The sequence below is a fragment of the Bradysia coprophila genome, chromosome X (assembly GCF_014529535.1).
Source record: "Bradysia coprophila strain Holo2 chromosome X, BU_Bcop_v1, whole genome shotgun sequence".
Taxonomy (NCBI): domain Eukaryota; kingdom Metazoa; phylum Arthropoda; class Insecta; order Diptera; family Sciaridae; genus Bradysia; species Bradysia coprophila.
Window position 1 is genome coordinate 3,477,631 of NC_050737.1, and position 27,156 is coordinate 3,504,786.

The window sequence follows — 27,156 nt, forward strand, 5'->3', positions numbered from 1 at the left end:
ATGTAAGTCAATCAAAACAAAGATCGTTGCAGAATTTTAGCTCATTTTTTTATAAAAAGAAATTATTTACATAAAAATCATACACGTTGCTCAGCACAACATTGAAACGATAAAGAAAATATCATTGGTAACTTAAAGAAAGTGTGCAGTTGTTACAATATCTTTCTGTTGTGAATTATTGCTCCTCTGACTCAACGCCACTATCCATAAAGTCGGCTAATAATCTGCCGCAGTCGGTAGGAAATAATCTGTAAATTGGGGAGACAGCGATTGAATTAACTTCTGGATAACTGAAACATGAATTCCGATAATACCACTCACCTCGCCACATTATTGACATACATCAATACTTTCGGCACGGTCACATTGTCCAGTCCTCGTCGCTGAGCCTTTATAATATTCTCCGCAACCTCATCCGGTGTCAGTAATTTCATCAAGTTCTTGAATCGAATGTATGGCTTCTTGCACAATCCCGTATCGACCATGTACGGATACACGACGGTGCATTTAATCTAAACCGGAAATTGTCAAGAAAAAATTACTGAAATTATCTCTGTGATAGTGGTGTTAAATACATTGACATTCATAGGTCTCAGTTCTTCGGATAAGGCCTCCATCATTCCTCGCACAGCAAATTTACTGCCGCAATACGGGACGATGTTTCGCAAACCGGCTAAGCCAGCCACGGAACTTAACGCAACAATATGGCCCTTGTTTTGGCTAATCATACCAGGCAGAAAGGCTTGAATTAACTGGAAATGCATTCGTTGTTAATCAATCAATATAGGACCTTTGAATCGACATCTAACCCATAAATGAGCCAGCACGTTGATATCAAACGTTTTTCGAATTTCTGTCTCGGACTGTTGCATAATCGTTTTGGCTGGCATTATACCAGCGTTGTTAACCAATATTGACACGATTCCAACCTCTTTTTCGATTATCTTTTGAAGCTCCGAGCATTTTTCCCTACTGGTCACGTCACATCTGAAAAACGATAGACTCGTTGAGCAACATTTTCCCATTTAAAGTTTCCTTGAATGACATACACATATGGATAAGCTCTTCCACCTCTCGCTTGAATTTCTTTAACGGTTTCTTTATTAGACTGTTCGTTTATGTCCACGCAAACCAGAATTGCGCCACATCTTGCATATTGCAATGACAATTGCTTTCCAATGCCATGTCCGCTACCAGTAACCTATTTGTGAAGAATATTGAAAATATTTATTTCAAAAAATTGAATAGAGCACGTTTCAAATTCTGAATTAAGTTGCATGCTTATTGCGACTCTAATTACTAAATCATAAACTAGGGGTATGGCATTCATTGTAATGTATAGTTTCCACTTAAAAAGAGCACTCCGTTTAGCCTCCGTTTACATGACAGTTGTAAAATAGAACAAAGGAACTGTCACGTAAACGGAGTAAAAAATTGAAATAAATTCAATTTCCACTCCGTTTGCGTGACAGTTCTTTTGTTCTAATTTACAACTGTCATGTAGACGGAGGCTAAACGGAGTGCTCTTTTTAAGTGGAAACTATACTTAACAACGAACATTGCATCGGTCAATCGGAAACTATTTTTGGGAAAACATTTTTTCATATTTTCCTAATTTTTCGCAAATTTTCTCGAATTTATGATAACATTTTTCAAATTTTCCCAGAATGATTTGTTGAAAAAATTGACGAAAAACCTAAAAAGATATCGGAAAATTTAAGAAAATGTTTTTCCGGAAGTATTTCTTGGTTATTATTGTCATAACAAACGACGTAATATGAGCTTTGATTCAAAGCCTTTGAAGTACACGGATAGAAATTGTATATCTTCTACGAACTTTTTTATTAATGGAAAATATAGGTCTCCAATTTCAAGAATGTTAGTGAAATTCAATGCAGCATTCGAATATATTTTATCATAAAGCTGCGCGGCAAACAATTATTTTTAATTACATTTTATTCAATGAACATGAGATCCAATCAAATCAAGTATAAACCGAATAGATCCAATAACTTTAATCCAAATAAATTCTATTCATTCCGAACGATTCTTTTGAAGATGAACGTGGGAAAAAAATAGAAAATGTGTCCGATTTCTGTGTAGGTTCTTTTTAAAAAGAATCCTTCTCCACATGCGTGGAATGAATAACATGAATGGATTGGTCCTATAATTCCACGTCTGTAAAAAACAGGCATTGCACTGATGGGAAAATAAGAAACGAATTGTGAGCGGTTCATCAAACAACTGTTATATCATTACTAGTTGTTACTCGTTCAATTTTTCCCGGCAAGTTCCATAATGTTTATCAACACTGCAGGTACAAGAGTCAAACGCTACCAAGCATAGTTTCAACCATAGAGGCTTGAACAACAAAACAACAAATTTAATAGTTTCATGGTACTCTGTGCTTGCCGTTTACAAACTCACCAAAACAATAGCCCCTGTAACATCGACTTCTTGAGCTGGTATAATTTTCCTCAGAATGCTTTCCAGTGTAAGGTACAGCCATGTCGTAAGAAGAACAATAATGTCAGCTATTAGAATTATGACGTTGTAAGCTTTGACACCCATATTCATTGAATCGTCAGCGGAATGTTTTCTGAAAGTTAGAAAAAAAAAAACTTTAAGAGTCGCCGTTGCCATGTCGAATATTACTGTAAATGGACCAGGGATGATGACCAAATTTGATAAGGAAGAATACGTCGATAGTACACTGACTTAAAATGTGAGTAGAACTTGAGAAAGGAACTGGTGAAATACGTAATGTGAGACATTTTTATTGTCTACCGCAGGCGAAAGTTGGCCATTACATAACAATTTGCCACCTGAGAAGATCTTCCATTACTTGAACAATATTTTTGGTTCATTTTACTTCGATAGTGATACTTAACTTTTGCATGAGGCAGGCAATAATACATTGGATGCTGCTACGTAATACATTAATTCGAAAATAACCTTTGCTTTTTGAGCGAACTGCTACGGTAATTATTTCTCGAAAGGTGCAGTTGTTTATCTCGCATTCGACTTGGATGTACAAACTCTTCACTGGTCGAAAAGACAAGCTTGTTGGCAACAAGTTGTTGCTCAAAGAACATACTTGTGGGTTTGTTTTTATTCCATGTTACCTCATGTAACGAATTACTTTTGAGGAATACAATGGAATCTAAAATTACGCCCTATTTCGACACATTCGGTTTCGCCTGGGGTCAATAAAACCCTCAAGAAAACTGAATTTTTCACCTTTCATCCTTAACTAGTTTATTTGTTGTATTTCAACTAAGTATCAGCTCATCCCTAAGGGGTTGCAACAGGTGATAGTAGATTCTATTGAGATATACAAGAAAATGTAAAAGATGTATCCGTATTTGCCTGAACCACTGGCTAATATTGTAACTGGTTAAAACCGGTACAGTCGACCGAAAAGGAAAATGAGAAGAATTAGTAGGAAATACCCGTTCTTTTTTTTCGGTTAATTGTAGGACTGATCACCGGTGTTTACTGTTGTATAACAACAACGCAATTTATTATCAAAACACGTCTAACTCTCCTAGCAAGAAATGGAACAACCGTACATATTGTCAAAATTAAGCAAATGAGCTCACCACATTATTTTCCTAGTTTCAGCTGTATAAATATACCAAAGTTAACAGTTTGTTAGTAACGATCGATGACAAACCAATTGCAAGAAATTGTACCTAGAGATATGTCCCTAACGAATTTCATGTGTATCCAAAAATAATTAAGCTTTGTGAAATCAGCATCACCTGTTTCACGAGTTATTCGTTTTAGTTATATGTTGTGACAAATCCAACAAATAATCTGTCTTACTGACTGCCCTACTAATCATTCTAATAGGTAACATCGAATGATAATAGTACATTACGTCCTTGTTTGGAGAATTTTATTTTGCCGAGAGTTTCGTTTCCTCGTGGCAAAATAACAATCTCCAAACAATTATTTAATTTTTATGGGTGATGCAAGCACAACTGTTTTATGCTATGTGAACCGTAAAACAGGTCTCGGTGCCGACATCGTCTTGGGCTATTAAAAACATGGAACACCACCTGATCCGAAGGGTGCTGGCGCTACTGAACTAGTAAAGTGAACTTGAATAAAAGTACTCGTTCTAAAATGGTATTTAATGCTGTTTGGAAAGCACACGTCCTTATTCGCAACAAAAGGTACAGACTGCACAAAGAAAGTGTCGAGATAGATGCGTATCGGAAATATTGTTACTAAGAAGGACTAGTACAGGAAAGCAGTGACATCTGTTGATCGTGAAAATCGCCACATAGTGCGGGACAGATTATTTACAGTCTAATCATTTGTCCATTCAGAGATTGGTCGTATTTTCAGCTACCCTATAATTAAGGCGAGGCCAGGTCGTGCCAATAGTATGAAAAAGCATTAAAAATAATAAACTTTTACACCTGAACATTTTTTGAAGTTTGTCTCATACATTTTGTTTCAAATTTTGCATAGGTACAACGCACTTCAAGCAAAAGAAAGTTCGAATATTTATTCAAAGCAAAAAAAACTGCTCGCAAGGAAAAGTGCTTTTAATGACAACTGGCAAATAGAGAACTATTTTGTATGGAAAAATTGTCCAAATTTTTTTACAGTGCGAAAATTTGTTCGATACACTGTCCAGTTTCAGTATTCTATTAAGATTCATGCTTGAAGTGCGTTGATGGGTAACGTTTTTCAGGCATTTTAGGTACACTGTCAATGAAAGCCTAGTCGACACTCCACTCACAAATGCAATCCATTTTAATGTGCTTGTGTTTTTCATAGACAATTCCAGCTGGGGTGAACGTACCGCGTCAATAATTCTGATAATTTAGATAACACAGATGTGCAAGTATGCGATAACATAAACAAAATAAACCAAGAAAAAAACAATAAAATTTCCGCTCATTGAAGTTTACACAGACAACAAGATCTTCGAATGAATTAACAAATTGTACCATTGTTTTCGAATTAATTTAGAATTGTCGACATCGCATCATCTAACATGACGACATCATAAATAATTCCTTGTGCTAAACATTTATCGAGCATGAACACAATATTAGACTACCAGGGAAGGAGCACAAACGTACCCGAGCTTTTAGAGGTCATTAGGAAAAAAATTATAAAAACAAACTTAACCGAACTTAACCGTATTTTATTAAAAAAGAACAACACTTAGACTTACTCTATTTTCGTAATATTATAATTTCAAGGTATCTAAATACCAGAAATGAAATAAATTTTATTCTCATGTTATACACTCTGAGTGATGGTATCTTCGGATATTTAGTTATTATGTTGATAGCCTTTTTTTGAGCAACAAACAAACATTTAAACGTAATTGAGAAATATGAGATTGTTTCGAGTCTATTTCCCAGAATTAATTTTTTTCAACTATGCGAAGTTACAATAAAGAGCAAATTTATGACTCGTCTACAGGTTCAAAAAAAAGATATAATTGTAAGGTTAGACTGTTTGTTTCCTTCTGATTAATTTTTGATTAATCAATTCCGCATAATTTACTACCTTTTAACAGCTGGATGATCATGTGAAAATACAAATATAATAAAATATTCGGAACCGCCATAAATATGCAATAATAAAAAAAATATATAATAAACGACCTTGACCAAGAAACGAGATATATTTATTCAATTTCAAAATAATGTAAAATTTCATGGTATGGGACAGAATTGTTGTAAATAAAATTATCACTTGAAACCGGTTGAGTTTTGTGGAGTAAAGAATTACAATAAACAGCATAAAGTTTAGATGGCAGAAACGTACGCGGCAGAATTTACACTATTTTATATGGGAAAATCAACGTTAAAGAAATGAAGTAAAAGATTTTAATCAATTCAGTTGCGAATGGTAAAATTTTCGTTGTCCTTATTGAGAAGAACGTTGTATACAACTTGACTATAAATGATTTTTTGTGGGTACACAATGTCTATTGTCACACTCTCGAGCAACATCAAGTGTTAAACAAGCGTTCATCACTCGGTTGCAGAAATAACTTTTACTTAACTCAGTGACAAAGTATAAAAGTATGCAACTCGATGGTGGATTATCTTATCTGCCTAGAACGATAGTCTCGCATTTATCCCTCTAGTGCAATAGAGTTCATCTCGATGTATCGGTTCTCGACAAATAAAATAACGTATGCACCTCTGTCTCTATAATTAACAATTGCATTAAAAACCAACTTGACATACATAACCATAATCGTATGAATTTGCCTTAGAGCTATGCGTGTACGAACAGGTGACACCGCGAAGTGATTTGTGTTTAAACAAAAGAAAGATGCATTTGCTGTTTCTCCAACTATTTTATGGAACAATGGAAATGCAAATAGTTCTAGATTATAAAAGAATGTTCTCAATCTTATTAAATTTCACAGAAAATAACCCCCAACGAAATTACACTAGTTAACGATGATTTTTGTGAGAAAATGCAGATACGGGGGAAGGTGTTTGAATAATTAAAGGAGGTGTTTACTACAAATAAATTTTAATGAGGAAACTCTAACCGGCACTTAAACGAACTGACAAAGACGACAAATTAAAACAAGTTCGGCGTATTAATAGTATTAATGATTGTAAGATAAGAACCTTAGGATCTGGGTCATAGTACTCTATATTTTTCCTGTTCCAATTTATTTATAAAAAGTTTTTATTGTGCATCAAATTCCCGCGTTATATAACTATAAGTTGCGCAAAACGTTTACGACAAACAATAACATCTTATCAGTTATATGAAGAAGAAAACAAAAAAATCGTAATTCTTGCTAATAGCGGATTAGTAAACATATTTAAAAAAATACATTTTTCGCGATGACTTGCGAAAGTTCATATTTTCATACCAGAAGGATTCTTCTGAAAACCAGCCTACCCAAATCGGACGCATTTAAGGGTGGAATTTTTTATATGTACCTAGAAAGGACTTCGACCCTGGAAGCCAAAACCACTTTCAAAAAATTTCTTCGAAGCTTGTGTGGCTGGTGAAAGGTGAGCAAAAATCGAAAAATTGCAATTTTCTTACAAAAATTTCTCCAGTTACACGAGCCGTACAGGGTAGTGTGGGGTGTCATTAGAAAGGTAATCACATGCACTATCGAGCCGAATGGGGATTTATAGGTTTTGAAATTCATCTACACTGAAATATGTGCAGTTTAAAGTTTCAACCGAAGACTTACACTGTTCTTATAGTAATTTCTCGAGGTACACAAAACGTACATGGTCGTGTGGGGTATCATTTGAAAGGTAATTTAATGTGTTTTTAGGCCAAATTTACTGTTAAGAAGCTGGATGTAACAGGCCCGGTAAATTCGGACTGGACCCGAAAATATTTACTTTTACATCAGTTTTATTTGAATGAATTAAAAAATTCCGAAGCTCTCATAACATGTCATTCGATTTTATTTATAAAAAATTAAAAATTTTGTTTGTAACTTACTTTGTATACTTAACTCGAGGCTTTAAAAAAATTATTGGAAATGAACTTGAAAAGAATAAATTTTATCTTTGAATTATTACACACGATTCGTATCTACAGTCAAGCTGCTCGATTTGTTTGTCAATCATATTAAACCATTTTAAACCATCGTTCCTTCAGTGAGACGGAAAAAAAAATATCTTCAACATTCGATCATCAACATAAGAACCGATGCTGAAATCATTTGCAGACATCAAATATTGCCAACTTTTGTCGGAAATAATTTCCTATAATATTGCAAGCGTTCTTGATTATTGTGTTTCTGAGAAAGAAGTCTTCCAAATCTATCAATATTTATTGTATAATTCGCTGTACTAATTGAAGTCTGTCGATGTTAATTGATTAAGTTAAGTTGTTATGAATTAAGATGACCCTACTATGGTCATAGCAAAAGGTCATACATATTAAAATAGATATATAAATTCTAAACACAGTGAAAACAGCGCTATAATGCAGCTATACACATAAATGGTTTATATTTCGACCATATACACAACATAACTGAGAGTTTTGTTTAATGAAAAATGTAAACAAACATTCTTTACAATCAATAGAAAGACAAAGAACATTGTAGATCGGACTGCGAGTTCGTTGTAGTTGATACAAGTCGATAATTATTTTTGTAATGTTAATTTAATTATATTGCCCTGTTTACAGTCGGAATTTATCTCTCGGTACATTCATAACGTCAACCGTACTCTAGTTGAGTTTAGATGCAATCGCGGATAAATTTTGTAAACATTAGGAAATAATTAACAAATTTTAGGTATGTCCGTATTAAACGGGTCAGTAGCATAGGCGCATGAGCAGTGGGTCACATGGTTTGCAGTGGTTTGGGAAGAAACATTATTCGGTGAACTTTCAACTTTAAAAATTGACCAAAACAATCTGGTAACTATGGTAACTCCCACTAGCTACTATAATTCGATTTTATTTGAAATATTTACGGTATCATCATCATGGCATGGTCTACTGCCAAGAGTATAGAGACTACAAATCATTTGATTTTTTAATTCTATGTACGAGCTTCCCTTGCTCCGTCGTATGCCGTGATATCCTTACCCATTATTTGTAAAATATTATATCTAACAGAGCGGAATGGATTTCGTGTTAGTTAAAAATTTAAAAATAAATTCAACTAGTCGATAATACATTGAAATTAATTGCGGTTTGCCAACTTTCTTCACCCTAGACTTTACCTAAATAGTCGAAGAATGCCTCCAAATAAATTTCTAAAAATCCAAAACTGAATTCTAGATTTTTAGAATTTTATTTGGAGGCATTCCACGACTATTTAAGTAAAGTCCAGGGTGCCGAAAGTTGACAAGCCGCATTTGAATGTGATAAGAAATGAAATAAGTGTGAAACAGGTGAAGACTGGAGAGGATACAGCGGATTTAATTCGAAAAAATAAGAGATTTGCATGATTTTTCCGATATCTTTAAGAGCATTTTATTTACACACTTTCAACTGAGGACTGCTCAGTGAGGACCTGTATTTGATACGAAGTAAGAATAACCTGAAATGGGTGCTCATAATCTCATAATCGAGGCTTATTTTCTAGAAAATTTGTCTAAAATTTCTACAAAAAATCTAAAAATATTTCACGGTTTGGCTCCGCAAAGCACTCTTGGCATCAACAAACTTACAAGCAAGGACGTAATATACTATTAAATGACACTAAATAAAATTAAGGCAAAAGGTGAGAATCGAGTGTCAAATTTAATTGAATTTGCGAAATAATCAAATACAAGTAACGGAACAGAAACTTAAAAGAAATTCAATTTTCTTCATACAAAGTACGTTACAATGAAAACCGTTTTATTTGTGCCGATTAATTTATTCTGCATTTCCATTAATTATATTTCCAAAAACGTTTAACCTCTGAAGGCACTGAAATACATATCAATAAATTCAAAGAGAGCATTCGAGTCTGTTTTCATTTAAAAAAAAAAAGTTATTCCACAAATTACGACCGGATAATGGATGGAAAATTTTGAATTCGCACCGGACACATGAACTCAATACTTGTGAACTCATCTCGTTCATGGTTATTAAAAAAATAAAAACAAAAATACGAGCCATTGCAATCTAACGAGCTTAACACATTGAAATTAATTGCGGCTTGCCAACTTTCGGCACCCTGGACTTTACCTAAATAGTCGAGGAATGTCTCCAAATAAATTTCTAAAAATCCATAACTGAATTCTAGATTTTTAGAAATTTATTTGGAGGTATTCCGCGACTATTTAAGTAAAGTCCAGGGTGCCGAAAATTGACAAGCCGCAATTATTTTGAATGTGTTAAGACATCTACTATTAACAACGACGACTAGACATAAATTACAATATCTAACCACTGAAGTAATAGATTTTAAATCAATCCCTCAAAAATACTTTAGATCAAATGAAGTAATAGACCCGGTAGTAAACTACTGATATGATTGCCGTCTATGAGAGGTTAACAGCAACGAGTTGATAAAGTGATCTATTCAAGTAAACGGGAAAACTGAATGCTAGCGATCAGTTTGTACGTTACAAAAGAAATTTTTGAATACCGAAAAAGAACTCGTCTCTCGCCCCATTCAACTATGTACACACGCACAATAATTATTACAATTTAAAGAGCATACGCAACAACTGTAGCAGTCATAAATGCTTATGACAATTCAATTCATAACGAAATTCAATTCATAAATTATTTTTTTTTTAAAGTGGTCAAGGGCAATCAGATCACGCACATAATTGAGCACTTTTTTTTTCTTCGTAAATTTCATTTAAAAAATAATTTAACCGTCCATATGCAGGCCAGTAAATAATTCAAATAATTTTTTCTTTCTTTAAATGCCACATGCTATTCACAAGTAATAAAAATGCCAAAGACCATTCACTTACGATTTCGTTTCAGACATTGTGTGTCACACCAAAGAAAATGCACAAAGACGACAAGGAGGGAAAAGCGAAACGATTTTCTTCTTTAAGATTTAGTCTTTTCTTTCACTGATATTCAGTATGATCCTTTTGCTTTGGCACAATTCACGATCGGATCATTCTTATCACACAGAACAAAAATTGTAAACAAAATTCGAGAACGTATTCAAAATTGTTTAACCGTACGACTCAGTTTCCGATAGGACACTTTAAACCCATCAATGCCCGATTCTATCAACGACTGGATGCCTTATGCAGCTGAGATCAAAACAAACTATTATTTATAGATTTTATAGATTTTACAACCCGTCTCTACATAATATTATGTCCGCTACAATGCGTTGTTCGTGGTAAACTGAAACTATAATAAATGCGCGCGACTAAAAACTTCTTTTGAAATAAACAAAAAAATTCTTTGCGAACGGCGACGACTGACTAACGTATGTATGGCATATTATACTCGCTGCTGTTCCATACAAAAAATGAATATTTATGTACCTGTGTTATAGTTTATGAGAAATGGTTTGCGTTGATGGTCAGGCTGTGTGGCAGGCTTATCGCTTGGGAATTGGAACACAAAATGAGTGACATTCAGTACGGTCGAGTTGGAAGAGCATCCCTTCGTAGAGGTCATTAAATATTCAAGAATTAATTGCGTTGTTGTCGGTAATATTTCATTAATTTAAAAGGTCTGCATTGAGTGTTCGACGTATTACACTAGTTCACTGACCTGCAATCGATATGAACCTGGAACCATTCGACTTTTCTTACAACAACACCTGATGGCAAAGGTATTAGGGTCACGACGTCGACTTATGATTTAATGGATTCAATTGAATTGTGGAACTTCTCATTCACATTTAATCCCATACGATTTAGGCCCACTAAGTCCAACCCGACATCTGAATTTCTTGAAACCAACGCACTTCAAGCAAAAATGATCAAGTCGAGAGTTGCCAAATAGAGTACTATTTAAAATACCACTCATGCTTGAAGTACGTGGTGGAAACGCATTTTCAGAAAATTTGTTTTTTTTTCAGATGTTTTACAAGCTGATCCACTCATCCAAACACATTGCTTATACCTGTTTAGAAGTGTGCAACAGTGAGTGGATCATCTGGTAAAATAGCTGAAGAAAACTTAGAATTTGGTTAACTTTGACTGCCAGGAAAAATTAAGAAACTTTGTGACAAGTCAAGCAAAAACACCTAAAAAGGCATTTATCTATTTCAAGCGAATAGGTTCAGCTTTGTAGCTCCATTGTTGTCTAGTGTAGACCAGAATCTAACAATTTATCTAGATTTGACTCAAACCAGCTTCGAGCTTCCACCAAGACCCTCTCGACCCTGATGATTATGCTGGCCCATTATTTGATTTATGTGTCACAATTAGCTGCGGTCCTACGCAGAGCATTGAGTCTACCTATCCTTTATTCTGCCATTATTTATTTTGTTGTTTTGTTTTCTGTTGATGGTCAGTAGAGATGCTCTTAAAAATATGTTTACGTTTCCGTGTAGTGAAGTTAATTGAGAAAACGAAATGAATTTTTTTCGTTATTTACATTTTATGACTAGCCATGTATTGACTATATGTAAAACTGGCTTACAAAGGCTATAATAATGATATATGGCGCCTGATGTCCTTGAACTGTGTTATTTGTCGAAAAATTGTTTAAAAAAAACCATTTCATTTGCTGCAAGTAAGTCTTCCATATTCAATTTCAATTATAATTCCGAGTAAATCAATACATTCTTCTAAAAAAATCTGTCGGTCTCTTCTTGTTTAACATTTTTAATGCAAACTGATTGGAAAGGGAAAATACGCCGACTAAGCAGTAAAAATATCCGAGCGTATAGTGTATGTCTTTATTGCAACATAAATAAATATTTTTAAATAATTTGCTTTTATTGTAAAGAAGACATCTCCAACGACCTTGTTATTCATTCATTAATTTTAGCTGAAAGATGGACCAAGATGCTAGGTCATTATCTTGTAGATGATTCAACTAACTGAATGTTATAATAAATAGTCCGGATAAGTATTGTGTGTCGATTGAACGAAGGCGAAATTATCTTAGAATTTGACCTTTGTCTTGCAAATACCTGTAATACTACATCTAAACCCAATTGGCATATAATTCACTCAGAAATGAAGATCACGATAAATTTAACTAGCAATTCAGACCATACTACCGAACACTTTTGTGTCTACTTCTCATGAGTTTCTGCATTTTAATTTCCGCATACCACCAGACTATAGAATATGATGCCCATCAATGTCTCATCATATTTTACGTTCGTTATTTCATCTTAGTTTATCTAGTTCGGTACATATGTTTAAGCTTACATTAAAATATTTTAGGTATTACAGACAAGTTATACACAATTTATTAGCCAACATTTTGTGGAAGAGGTCTTTCCGATTGTAACTTTGTCATTTACGATGAATATGAATAAAAATTTGACCTTTTCAACTTCGATTCTATCGAATGAATAGTTGATAGCAATTTAACGAAAATAACGATGCCGAAACACTAATAAGCAATTTTCAGCGACACAGTGTTACACATAACCTGCATCGGACGCAGTTTTCGCACTTGTGTATGATCCATGTGCTGTATGTAATTTAAATTTAATATTAACTGAAAATTGACTGAGAGAAATGTCGAAAGCGTCGGACGTACGTACGTTCACGACGTGAACTTCACGTATAGGATTTTTCAGGTATTCCTGAATTTACCTGAATTTCTTTTGATTTCAGGTTTTTTTTTCTCAAGTCGACTTGAATTTCAGATTCAGGTGACCTATCCCGAGTTTTAACAAAATGTCATGTTGTAGGTCTTGCAATTTGTGCTACAAATTTTTTCAACGCTAGTCGTCGTCTCCGATTGGCTAGAATGTGCTCTAAAAAATCTACTTGTATTGCTATATATATCTGGAGACTGGTTACGGTTCTGGCCAATAATTCCACGAAGAAGTGGCCTTTTACTTTCATCCCGAATTCTTGTAATTTTATGTGTTACTCGCTCGGCAATATTGCAAGTACTTGGCCCAGCAAAGTCCGTACACAGATAAAAATTTGGATTACGATTTTAGGTCCGTGTGAGATTACTTTCGATTTTCGTAATTTAATCCCACAAAGACTCGTCGTTCTCTGTAACAACGGTTCGAAAAATAAACTCCGACGGGATTACTAACGCAATGTGTGAACATTTTCGGCTCTTGTGCTGTAGGTCCCTGACTTAAATCTCGTCAGGTACATACATGGACCTTTTCCTATATAAAAGATTCAATGATTTCTCATTCCATATAAATTTTTAAAAAATGCCTCCCTAGCCGTAGCAGACGTTGACACAAGGGCCCTCTCAATAGAACAAACTGACATATTAAAATGAAATATATATTATGCACCTGTTGCCAAGATTGATATTTTGACGTGTTGGACATTATTGCCCTAGCCGAAGGCGTGGGCCATAATGCCTACACGTCAAAATAACAGTCTGGCAATAGGTGCATATCATATTTTATCTGTCGAGAAGAGATATATCGAGATAAACAAAAACTCCCTAGAGGGATAAGCTCGAGATTATCGTTCTAGACAGATAAAATCATATATTTGAATGTGTGTGTGACAGCTCCGTGTACAGTACACGGGACTCTTAATGTCAAAAGTAAAGGGACTCATAATGTCAAAAGCAAAGCAAAGTTGACGTTTTCGTGTTAGTGGTGTGTGTGATATAATTGTTCAATGAATTTCGGTCATAATTCCTCTAGGAAGTCTACCTCTATGCGTTGACACATCTAAAAGAAATTATTAATCGAAACGTAATGAAAGTAACTTCTGAGGAATTAAAGTTTAATTGCAAAAAAGATTCGATCGCGAATTGCTTGTTAACCTCTAAAAGATTTAAGTCCAGGTCCATTTTTCTATCTGTGTGAGAATATTTTCACATGAAAATATGTTATGTTTAAGAGTAAACTAAAAGTGCTCATGACTCACCGATTTACGCGATACTTTATCGCATAGGCCTTATTACAATTCAATTTCGACGATAAATTTAATAGTAGATTATTCACCTCTGTCCACATGTTTATTTAGACACTTGGGGAGTTGTTGCATGAGCCGAAGGCGAATGTTATAACCCCAAGTGTCTAAATAAACATGTGGACAGAGGTGAATACGCTATTTTATCTACCGACGGCGAAATAATAGCACTTTTTCACTGCTATTATTTGGCCTAGGTAGATAAAATAATATTAAATATTTTTGTAACTGCCAATGGACATGGACTAATGTAACGCGGACCGGGACCATCCACTTATCAGATTTTTTCCGTGTGCATTGATTGCATTTTATGATACTGGATTGCAGTAGATGCATAATGTTTAAACATAACACACCGAAGGTAAGTTAAATTAGTTATTTTCGCAAGAAAAATGCCTTCTGAGTGAAAACATATTAATTATTGTATGGTTTCAAGTTTATAGCAGAATTACGTGTTTAAAAGGTAAGTGACCTAAATTTTGATAAGGTTGCTGACAAGATCAAATTTAAAGTTGTAGATGTTTCACTTAAACTCTCATGTTTTATCGACAGAGACATCCAAAATAAACGATGACCTCTGGCTAGTGCGATCTTAATTTATTTATGTTAACTTACAAGTGAAGTAATACGTTTGCATAGGACCCTTTTACATTTAGTATTCAAGCTTCAATAACGCAGGTGCGGTTTACTAATCTATTGAATTTGTTGAATAATAGAGTTGTAATATTTAAAAAAAAAAACATGAATATTGACGTTCGCTATTTATTGTAAAATGTAAAATCAACAATTAATTATCACTAATTAATCGCACTATTATTTTTTAACCTTGCAATGTTGATAGAAAAGAAATGGTGGCGCTATCGGACGGTAGACATTGTCCAAATGCTTCAATTAGTAATGGTTCTTCAGCGACAGCTGCAGAGTAATCTTCAAAAGACACCTGAGGATAAGAATTTTTTACTCTTAGTTCGACTCATCAACACTTTATAAAAGCAAAAAAAAGCATTGATAATTCTTAGTCTAATGACACAGAGTGACGCTAAAGAGACCCAATTCATTTTTTCTATTTTGTTCTCCTGTCAAATTTAGATCAAAAGAAAATGTTGAATTATGCGAACATAACGAACTTTACTAACTATAATGGTTTACCCCCATTATTAGTAACTGGATGTTACACGTACTAATTTTTGGTTTAAACTTCTCACTGTATTACGTCAAAAGTGGTAAGTAAAGTCCCATCCGTAGTCGAATAACTACAGATATTTGAAGCGAATTCGCCTTATCTAAATTGAAATAGATACAGTCAGAGACAGTGAAATTTCAGCATGAATTATCATCTGTTTTTTCAGCTGATTAACACATACAATCAAAACATACGGTTGAAGCTGCTACAAGAACGCATTTGGTTGTTGTGCGTTTCATTTTTAATTTGCAGCGGACTTACGGTGTGTGAATTCGCATCTACCTGGTCAGAAACAATTTCACTTTCAGAGCTGGGTCCTGAAGCCCAGCTTGACATTTTCCAAAAATCAGTACACCCTAATTTAGCGTTACGCCATACCTTCTTTTAAAACAATTCTTTCTACTCGTTAAACCCTGTAACTTTCCATTTGAAACCTACTCTACATCGGCAATGCTTTACGAGATTAAGCTAAAACCATAAAATTGATTCCAGGCATGCGAACAAAGCAAAGAAGAAACTTACCTTCCCATCTTTGTCAATATCGAATTTCTTCAACGCAATATCCACCAAATCTTTCACGCCCTCGTCAGGATCTTCGTCCTGTGGCTGTTTGATTAAACAATTTTTCAGCAACGAAAACATTTCATCCTTGGTCACGAAGCCATCATTGTTTAAATCGTACACTCTGAAACAGAATGCGGCTCTTTCCGCTTGGGTGCCTCTTAAAAAAACGGATAGCCCAACCAGCCATCCTTCTAAACGAAGTGGCAGTCCCTCGTGTCCCTTTTCCCAAGCTGTAAATATTCGTTCCATTAGCGTTTCTTCAGTCACGATATCAAAAGTGCTGTGTAGAAGTTCACGAAAGACGTTTCGATCGATGCCCTTAAAAAATTAAGTTGGAAATTTACTTCAAGTTATCTTGCAAACAAACATACAAGTTTTTTTTTTGTGAAACAAAACATTAAAACTAATGACAAACTTTAAATGGCAATTTGTTTCGTGAATGAATTGGTATAATTGAACCATTGAACGTAGAATATGAACCTATTACACCAATTATAAATGCAGTAATAAAAAGCTAAAGAATATGAATTCGGTTGTGTAGTTTGACAAAAAAAATTGTTAAGTAAGTTATTTGTACCGACAGATACAATTATTGTAATTTTTAGATTGCATGCAAGCAATATCGTTAGACCTGTACGAAATGCAAGCTTCATGTAAGTCTATCATTCCATTTCGTTTTCCAATTTTCTAGTTCATTTTTCACAAAAGAAAGCAAAGACTTCTTAGACCTCTGGAAACAAATTTTGTTGACGGCAATATCAAATTAGTAAACTTGAAGATCTGATCACTATCAGAACTAAATTAAAATGTTCTATGGCTACCGATTGGCAAATGAACTTTCTTAAAAGTTGCATCACCTTCACTGTGACTGCTACCACTTCACATGGAGCTTTCAGACATTACCCTGTAGCGCAGTGGTTTAAGGGGCGCAAAATTGGCTATTTATGCCAAAATCAGGATGGCGCTCTGTTGGGTAGAAAAGTTTATCTCAGTTTTTTTTTAAATCAGTTGGGGTAGATAAACATTGAAAAACCTTTGTTAACAGAAGAAAAAATCCTTCTAGAAAAAAGAAATGGTTTAGAAAATCTTCTTATAATCAGAGCAAAATTCTTAGAAAATCACTGAAAATCCGTAGAGAATTTTCTGTTGGAAAATCAGCGGTCCAGGACCAGACTAAGAGTATATTGAGGTCACGATCTTTGCTCTTCTTCTAACATTTCTTGGTTCTATAATCATTATTATGATGCTTTGAATTGCTGCTTCAGACCAGTAATAAAACGTAGAAAAATATTTGAAAAGAGCATTTCGTTTTCAAGACAATAATATCGAAGGCTGGCAGTCACATAAATATAGCAACGCCAAACGAACTAAAATAACTTTTCACAACCGATACCGATATGCATTGGAATCCATTTGTTAAATTGAAATACCGGAGAATTTTCTAAATTGAATGTTTGCATGAAATCTTCAATCAATCGGCTTAGGTTTATGTCGAAAAGTTGCTCAAAGATAAAACCGTTATAACGGGAGGGGAAAATTATGTGAGAAAATTTTGTACTTTTCATCGTCAATAACTTTAATATAATTGAAAGAAACATAAGTCTTAAATACGATAATGATGAGGTCATCAAGCAGAACATATTTGTAGAAATCCTATCACAACGTCAATAAACGATTTTTCTTTGTATACAACGCCTTAGGATCTGTCTGTAGTACGCAGTGTAAAGAAATAAATTGATAGAGTTATTAAGAATGAAATAGTATACTTAAAAGCAGTAGTAGAATTTGGAGTCTGTGTTTGTAATGAAGTAGTGAAACTGACTTGCATCTCTCAGTCGATTTGCATCTTGCTATTTTTATCGGTTTCGGTTTACTACTTTTTTCTTTACTAAACCACAAATTTTCCTTGAGTATCAGGCTTCCCACAAATGTCTCTACTGTGCAAAATTACTCGTTACGTCGGAAAGAAGTTACAGCCGGCAGAAATAGTTATTTATTTACAGAGGGAAGAAAATAGGAAATTCCAACCAGAGCGAAGTTTTGGGGCCACGACGATTTTCATATGGGCGAAGTGTGATTAGCCATTTTCGGAACAAAAAAACATCAATTCTTTACACCATTTTTCAAGACTAAAGGGGACAGCTCGTCGAAGAAAATGTCTTTTTTTTTCTCCACTGTCAAAACAGGACAGTAGAAAATAGACATTTTCTCTTCCGAATTGTCATCAGACGAAGCGTCAACAAAACAGTAATGCGAAATCTTACGTTGTAGTAACACCAACAAATCATCATTTTCTCATGACCTTTTCAGCGAAGAATCACACCGCACACCTCCATGAAATGTATAACCTGAAGTGAATCGAAACACTAAAGCACTAGAATGTGCGTGTTCACGTTACGTAGACATAATCTCTAAGAACAAACTAACACTTTTTCATCCTATAATAACAAAAAGGAAAAAATATTTCCAACGTAGGTAGTTGCGTTAGCTGTAGTATGTATTATAGAAAAATGCAGGAACGGTTTCGACCTCAGAGAATATCCTTGTTGTCTCGTTGGATTGTTGAAGCTATACATTGTGCTTTACACAACTTTTGGTTTTTCCGTTTCAACAGTTGAAGCTACACATTGTGCAATGCTTGGAAGAGATATTTTATAAATTTTGTGGACATATTGCACTTTGCGGCAACTTCTATCCTTTTCAGACATGTAGAATATGTGGGAAACCTGAAATAGGCCAAGTATTTTCTCGCGGTATTTCCCCCCGCCCTCAACCAATAAGTTTTTGTTTCTTCCGATAACAATCAAACCAATAAATAGAAAGCCACATACGGAAAATAATATAGTAACCGAATGCGATGTACACACATACCCTGTATATCCGATTGTCTTACTGTTCAATATTCATTTTATTCATAACAAACCTGAAATATATATTCTCTTTACATCTATAAATTACACGCTAGCATACCTCAATCATTGCATGCTTTGCTACCACTGGATTATTGGCTGCAAGTGCTCGCGATGTTACATGACAATTAGACACCAGTTTCTTGTAAATGCGACACAGAGCCTCGATTTCTGTTCTGGGAATATTGTCGACAGTGAGCTCTAATTTGCTGATTATATAGTGCGGGAAGTGTTTTCGAAACGCCTAATTCCATTTACACTTACTTGGTAAAATGTGTTTTTTTCTTCAATGTTTCCAACAATTTCGGATTCAATTTCCCAGATGCCTCTTCCATTTTCTTAGCTCTTAATTTTCGTCTCCGCAATTTCTCTCGTTCGGCCGCTGCTACGTCCTTATCGCCAGACTGTTTCGTTTGATTTGATATACGGCGACTGCTTGCTAACAGTAGGGAAACTGTTTTCATTATCAATGCACCCCTTTTTGGCGGATTTGCGCGTGTGCCATCCGCGACTTTTCCCCGTTGATCTTTTTCTTTATTCATTTCGGTTTGTTGATTACACGCTTCCGGTTTTGATATAAATTTTAATGTGCTGTTAGTGTTGTTGTTATGTATCGAAAATGAGTAATAAATTCTGGAAACGAAAATTTCAATCATAATAACACCTACGAACACGATTAGCATAATGAATTTATGGTGTGTGGTAGCGATAAGTGAATTTTTAGCTCTTGAACTATATTTGGTTGATTTTCAAAAGTAACGATACATCGCACTGTGTGTGAGAGGAGTGCGTCTCCTAGGGGATGGACTGCGCTAATTGGGAGTCGTATTAAGATTATTGCACAATTTTATACTTTTCTGCGACTGAGGTATATTTAGGTTTCAGTTTCAGTCTACCCTACCACTTGAAGATTCCAAAATAAATGACCGAAATCGTACAGAGCTTAATGAGATCTAAGCCCTAAAATTGTACGAATATAAAGCAATAATTGAGAGATAGCCTCATGTCATAGTTGGTCATATGTCTGGTCTGGCCTACAGTTTATTACCGGCCTAAGAAGCAGCTGTCTAAGGTGCCCAATTGGATTAAATAAAGTTTAAATAAAATAGGGATTTAAAGAAAGGTTAGACGTACGCATTGCGCACAGTCGAGTCACCCTATATAGGCGTTCCTTGCGTGAAGATTCAGTCACAGAAAGCCAGTAAATGTAAATTGTACAAGAACAAGCCGTCGGTTGTCTCTTAATGTTGAGTTCTTCCTTACCGACTCGCCAGCCACCCATCGCTGCGTTAAATTGAAGGACTCGCTGTTCACAAATAATTCTATCGGCACACTGGTCTTACCCATATACCACCGATCATGTCATAGGTTCATTAAGAATTGAAACATGAAAACTAACATGGAAAGTCTGTGTTAACTTCACTGCGAAAGTTGAACGTACACAAATTACATTCCATACCTAAAAACAAAGTTTTACCAATGCACAATTCCGTTTGACACAGTGATGATGTATCGATGTTTCGTATTCCAATAGCATGTTTGCCACGGATGCTTGCGTGGCATTTTTGTTATTATCATTTTTCGAATTTATTTTGTAATGAAAACTATCAAATCGGGTAAACATATCAATCCACTGTTCTTTTTGAATGACTATATGAGCACGGTTTTGTAATACGGAAAATAGGAAATGTCGATTGCAGGAACGGCAGCCCTTACATTTCATGCGTTTGTTCGGAACTATTCAACGTATTTGAAGAATGTTGCATGGGCATTAATCATTATTCGATTTACATATCCCCAGGGATATGTTATTGAGTGTTTTGTCAAAGTAAAAATATGAGTACCGTGGTCTCAAAAAGTCTTTTATAAGTCTTTAACGGGCGGTTGTCATTTAACATGTTGTGGTGTAAGTTTCACGACACTTAACAAGCCAATAACTTTAAAATAAAGTCATTGTAATGTTAAGGGCATGGTAGATTTCTTACACTTGCTTTGGAATTAGTGGTTTTGGCTTGTGAAACGTTTGAGCCCGAGCCTTAGTCAAAACAGAAACTTCCAAGCAAATACGTATTGTGCTAAAGAAAAAATTTAATTTATTCCGCCTTTAACTTAGCAACTGATCTATTACATTCGTATCCCATTCACAACTCTACGTAGAAGAATTTTAGTTTTCATTATGTATTACATCACCCGACTGTACAACATTAATTATCAATAAAGGTCGATTAGTTGTGCTTGTTGTTAATACCTTGTCGTTTAACTATGATCATGACCTAACATATTGTAAGTAAGCTGGATCTATGAACGATTTAAAATATCATCGCACAACCGTAATGAAAACATTAGATATCTGAAGCATACAGCTGAAATTAAATGAAAATAACTCCTAAACATAGACTATATGAAATGTTATATGAGAATGTGAACGATGAAATTGATACGTTTGAACAATAAGAAACGTATCAAAGTAATTTGAAATGAAAGAAAATACTAAAAGAATCGCCGGTATGTTCGTGAATGGACTTTTATTCATAGTCAACCAAATGTAAAAAAAAATCTTATTTAAACGTACATTAGTCAACCGTTGCTTGACTATGTTAAAACTGCTTAAGGTCTTGAGGACTTTTTATTATATATTGAAGATAATCAGTGGCGGATTACCCTATGGGAAATTCGGTACCGTGCCCATGGCGCTGGAAACATTTGGCGCTGAGCTCAGCCACAGAATGGACAATTATTGTCTGAAGAGAAATTGTTTATTTGTTTCAAACTGAAATTAAAAAAAATTCTGCGGCGCTCGTAATCTGTCACAAACCTATAGACAGTTTGCGGATGCCTAATCACATAAAGCACAGTACGCACTTACTTTTTAAAATTTTTATTTTGACGAGTGCAGGAGTCCACGGGTTAAAAGTGAAAAATTCAATTCGTATGTCATAGTATTCAGTCCAAACATTTACAAAAAGGAATTATTTTGCGAGGAAACATGAATGGTGAAGTCTAAAATGAAACATTTAGAACTATAGTTCTTCAAATCATGGAAAGTGTCAAAAAACGAGAAAACAGCGCGTATTCGATCACTTGAACTAGTTCAGAATGAATTGCTGAGCTGATGTTCATTTGCCTTTTACACACAAGAGCGTAAATCAGGTTAAAAAAGGAAATCTGATGCCTCGAAAAAGAAAAAGCTCGACCATTGAATTAGCGTAAAAACTACGAATTGTGATGTGGTCTTCATAAACTAAAATTTGTAACTTTTAACTCACACCAGTCAGTGTCATGCCAATAATCAAAAAAGCATTTTTTTATGGTATCAGAATTTGTGTAGTGATACCTTATTTTTGAAAATTTCTTGCGCTCGCAATTACATTTCTTCCACTTCTATCGTAACACTTTCATTCATTTCAATAGTCCTCGGAAGGCACGTCTTAAACAAGCAGCAATTTTCGTTAGTACCACCTTGTTATATGAAATTCATATAGAAAAATTGGCGCTTAAATTGCGTTTGCCAGTGGCGCTGAAAACCTTAATCCGCCCCTGAAGATAATAGAAAGCAGGACCAAGAGGAATAGCGACTACATTTCGGAATTGCAAATAAGACTAGAAAATTTGTAGTTTATGCTTCACTAATAACCACCAACGTCAAGTTAAGCTTTTTCCGTTCTAACAAAATGTACTGAAGAAATAAGGATCGGAACAGGTCAGGTCGACCTGAAACCTGAAGCTCAGATTATCTGAAAATGTTTGTAACTGAACTTTAATCGAAATGGGTACCCGAACTGAATTTACTATATATCTGAAAAAAAAGAGTAAAAATTCAGGTAAATCTGTTGAAATTTCTGGTATATCTGAAATTATTGCAGGTGTTTCTTACCCGATTTACCTTGACTTTAACTGAACTTCAGGTTTCAGGTAAATTCAGGTGAGCTCAGTTCAAAATCACATTTCTCTGGTCAACCTGAAATTCAAGTTCAGTTCAGATCAAGAGATACGTGACCTGTTCCGAGTCTTAGGAAATGAAATTTTTCCTATCCACAGTCTTTTATGGGATATATATGTCTTGTCAATTGTTTGTGTTGTATGTTTTAACTCATACCACGAAAACGACTCATCTATCTTTACAAAGAAAAGCAGTGCCTACAACAGTTGTAGTACAACTGTGATTTCATCAACCTCCGAATATTTTCTATATTCATGCTAGAAGCAGTGCTGTGGATTCACTATTGGTTAAAATGTTTTTTTTTTTGATATCTTGCAAAACGTATTGCGATTTCTTTTCATTTCATCTATTTCAGTCTATAAAAATCAAATTACAAAAATCTGCGTACAATTTCTTTTAAAATAGAGACAACTAGAAAGACATTGTACAGTTTCTCCTTTAGAATTCGATTTCTTACGATATGAAAACATTTTTTGAAACTGTCAACATAACTACAACTGTACTCTCTGATCGCAGAATGATGTCCATGCAATCAAAAATTTCAAAAAAAAAATAATATTTTGGAGGAAGATAAGCCTAGTATGTAGAACATGATATAATCTTGGAAACGTGCTGTTTTGGAGGTACATATTTCGCATTTATCTGCGGAAGTATCAAGAAAAAAAGATATTAGAATATAAAATGGAAGAGAGAATTAGGAGATAAGTTTATTTGACATTCAAATCTGTAACAGCGATCTGAATGATGAACTCAAACAAATCTCCTAAAATACTAATCACAAAGTATTCTAGAACTCCTAAGGACGGCTTTTAAAGCTGTGATCATTTATTATCACTTACCACGTTGTTTGTTGTATCTATAATAGATAGATGACATTTTAAAGAAGTAAATTAAAAAATTGAAATCAAAATTTTAATATAATTCTCAAAGTTAAAATCCTCTGTGTTCCAGGAATATTTAACGAATGCAAGTCTGATTGTAAAAAGTTAAAAATTTTAACTTACAACTCAAAAGAGTTAAAAATAATTTGGTTTCGGGGAAAAAAGGCAAAAAATCTTGTAACTGAGTCTGTTGTCTATTAAAAAAGAATTAAAAATTTTTTTCTCACACTAACAATGAAACGTCAAGCATTTCAGCCAAAGTGTTTTGTGTTCTCTATCTGCTATCAGGTACATTATTTTCATAAGAGCGGGAAAATATATTCAACAAATTCGCACGTTCCGAGCGTACGCTGAAATTGTAGCATACATTTGTGCGTTTCGAAATTTTTGATCGCTGATATCTTCTTACGAGAGCCCTTTTTGAAAAATGTACGACCACATTTTCGAGTAAAAATATGTCAGTTTTGAATAAAAAATAAAATTGTCTGTGAAAGTTTCATGTGCTTTGAGAAAACTGTACCAATGCCCCAATTTGCAACAAAGGTACACTTTTCTTAAAGCACATGGAACTTTCACAGACAATTTTATTTTTTATTCAAAACTGACATATTTTTACTCGAAAATGTGGTCGTACATTTTTCAAAAAGGGCTCTCGTAAGAAGATATCAGCGATCAAAAATTTCGAAACGCAGAAATGTAGGCATTAATTTCAGCGTACGCTCGGAAGCTCTTAAAACTGACATTCAACATGTATTAGACTCGGTTCGCTTGAATGTCACCACTGCAGCTTTTTATTAGTTGATGGTGTTGGTGGTACCAAAGAAAAGTACGATGAAAATTGAAAGTGCAAATGAATTGAATTAGCTGGGACCGTACTTACTACAATAACTGTTCTTAATGTCTTAAGGCTAGCACATTTCCTCAGATCATGAAAAATTTATGAAAATTGCTCAAAAAATGAGAGTTTAATTCATGTTTGCATCAAGCATGGCAAAAATTTGACACCTGATTCATACATTTTCTGGTCAAAAAAATATTTTTCATTAACTGTGAAAGACAAGTTTAAAGTAACGACAAAATAACTTCGTATTCATTGGAAAAAGTTTCCATTCCATTCATGCGTCGAAAGTTTTGAGCACACGATGTCGAAGCTGTTTTTTTTAACAATATCGAAGCCGAAGCCGTGATGCATTATCAAAATAAACATTTTGGACCAAGGTACATACTAGTAGATTATGTATTTTCAACCTCTGAGGCAAACAGGTAAGCCTAGAGCAACGTTCTTCAAGCAAAATTGCTTCGAGTGACACCTGCCAAATAGAGTACTACTTTGTATCTTTGTATGAAAAATTGGTTTGATACACTGTCCTGTTTCAGTACTTTATTTACAGTACCACTCTAAATCCAGCACTGTCCTGCTTTTTTTGTTACAATTTGTTATAAGTACATCTGAGTTCATTGTCTGATGACAGACCAAGGGAACATACGCTGGAAGTAAATGCAAAACATTTCGAGACTGTCAACAGCTTATTAACCTAGGGTCGCTGGTCAACAGAGATAATAACATCGGAGGGGAAATACGTAGAAGATTAACACTTGGAAACTCAAGTTGTTACAATCTTCAAAAACTCTTTCGGTCAAAAATGCTCAACCGCAACCAAGAATTCTTCGATCATTTTTTGAAGGTGTCAATGTGAACGGCAATTGGCGAACAAGATACAATCATGAGCTGTATCCGCTTTACAGTGAGCCCTATGTAGCCAAATTCATCAGAATCAATCAATTAAGATGGATCGGTCATGTACAAAGAATTGATGAGGAGCATGTGCCTCTGAAACTAATAAACACAAACCGCGATGGTAACCGCAGACCAAGATGACCAATAGCTAGATGGAAAGATGCAGCTGAGTCGGATCTGAAAGCACTAAGAGTGAGCGATTGGAGAGCGTTGACGTGTAATAGGTCTGATTGGAGAAGATTGCTGAAGGAGGCCAAAACTAATAGTAGGTTGCAGTGCCAAATTAAGTAGGTAAGTACATCTGAGTTAGGACTCAAAGTGATTTCGAACTGATGTTGGGTACTGTTACTCTAGCTACATTAATCAAATAAAAGGTGTAGATGTTGCTGATTAACCAAAAACCATTTAATTCACCTTAGCTCGATTTGATTTAAACAACGCTGTTGGTGAATGTGACTATGTGTATACCATCGGGTCAAAATTCTCTTGGAATAAGCAATGAATTCCCTACAAAACTGCTTAAATCATAAAAATCAATGTGTAAAGTAATGAGACAGAAAAAAAATTGTTCCGAAAAAGTAATGCGATGACTCGAAATACCTTTTCAAAATACAACTTACATTTTAAGTAACTGGAAATGCTGTCAATTATGATGCCGTCAATAACAACTGCCGGAATACAAGCAACGACCCAACGAAATTATTTTATTTTGAAATTACTTTGCACTTTTTACAGTAATCTCTTCCACATAAATAACATGGTTTCAACTTTTTGTTAAAGTTGTTTACATCGTTGTTAGGCGGCTAAATTGGGGTTATAGACAACAACCAATCGGTCGTATAATGCACGGCGCGTGAGGGTGCTTTGACAGTGAGGGTGTTTATCCTTATTTTGATAGTTCGTCTATCGAATAGAGTAGTAGAGATGAGCGGTTGACACTATGGTTTTATCGGAAAACTTATTCTGATACAAACCGACCGTAATGTTTCTTAAACTCAACCTAAGCTAACCGATGGATGATTCTTAATCCAGTCCAAAAATCCTTTTTAAAACCCGCAAAGCGAAATGTTTCTTGAGAGCCAACATAAATGTAGCCCAACTACCCCTAACCTTTAACAGTCATTAAAAGCAGTCAACTATCTGTATAGGGGAAAGAACTGAGTTTATTTTAAGTCTACGTCTATCCATACGAAGGGCATATCCATTTTCACTGAAGCTCTAAGGATGTCCAATCACTTTCCATTTCACACGAAGATATATGAGCTCTATTCTATTTTACTAAAACTTTGTTGCGCAATTTACAGACGTAGATACTGCTATCAAATCTCGAAAAATGATATTGTGGCGTTGTCATTTTTGAACATATCTAAGTGCAAGGACTATTTATAAAAATCATCTTCCTAAAGATTTCTCATAACATTTCACAAAAATTTTCCTGACAGCTCCAGCAAGTAGAGCACG

At 34.7% G+C, this 27,156-nt stretch overlaps 2 protein-coding genes across 2 annotated transcripts; both read right to left on the reverse strand.

The window, feature by feature from the left end:
- Window positions 1-32: 32 nt before the first annotated feature.
- On the reverse strand, window positions 33-10,810 carry LOC119083645 (17-beta-hydroxysteroid dehydrogenase 13). Its single transcript, XM_037193410.1, has 7 exons — window positions 10,401-10,810; window positions 2,428-2,599; window positions 1,050-1,201; window positions 810-987; window positions 576-752; window positions 322-512; window positions 33-248 (listed from the first exon to the last, which is right to left on the reverse strand). Exons 1-7 carry the CDS (start codon window positions 10,415-10,417, stop codon window positions 176-178), a joined length of 960 nt encoding a protein of 319 aa, XP_037049305.1. The 5' UTR covers window positions 10,418-10,810; the 3' UTR covers window positions 33-175.
- A 4,424-nt stretch (window positions 10,811-15,234) lies between these two features.
- Window positions 15,235-26,597, reverse strand: LOC119083648 (EF-hand calcium-binding domain-containing protein 1-like). The gene is made up of 5 exons (XM_037193424.1): window positions 26,316-26,597; window positions 19,401-19,769; window positions 19,198-19,312; window positions 16,186-16,545; window positions 15,235-15,420 (listed from the first exon to the last, which is right to left on the reverse strand). Exons 2-5 carry the CDS (start codon window positions 19,676-19,678, stop codon window positions 15,301-15,303), a joined length of 873 nt encoding a protein of 290 aa, XP_037049319.1. The 5' UTR covers window positions 19,679-19,769; window positions 26,316-26,597; the 3' UTR covers window positions 15,235-15,300.
- Window positions 26,598-27,156: the final 559 nt, after the last annotated feature.

Excerpts from the sequence above, each read along its gene's own strand:
- LOC119083645 (XM_037193410.1), bottom strand. Across the intron at positions 1,202-2,427 it reads TTACAGGGGCTATTGTTTTG|GTTACTGGTAGCGGACATGG; the intron begins GTGAGTTTGTAA and ends CTTCACAAATAG. Across the intron at positions 249-321 it reads TATGTCAATAATGTGGCGAG|ATTATTTCCTACCGACTGCG; the intron begins GTGAGTGGTATT and ends CCCAATTTACAG.
- LOC119083648 (XM_037193424.1), bottom strand. The coding sequence starts at position 19,678 with ATGAATAAAGAAAAAGATCAACGGGGAAAAGTCGCGGATGGCACACGC. Across the intron at positions 19,313-19,400 it reads AAAAAAACACATTTTACCAA|AACAGAAATCGAGGCTCTGT; the intron begins GTAAGTGTAAAT and ends CAATATTCCCAG. Across the intron at positions 16,546-19,197 it reads CAAAGCATGCAATGATTGAG|GGCATCGATCGAAACGTCTT; the intron begins GTATGCTAGCGT and ends TAATTTTTTAAG.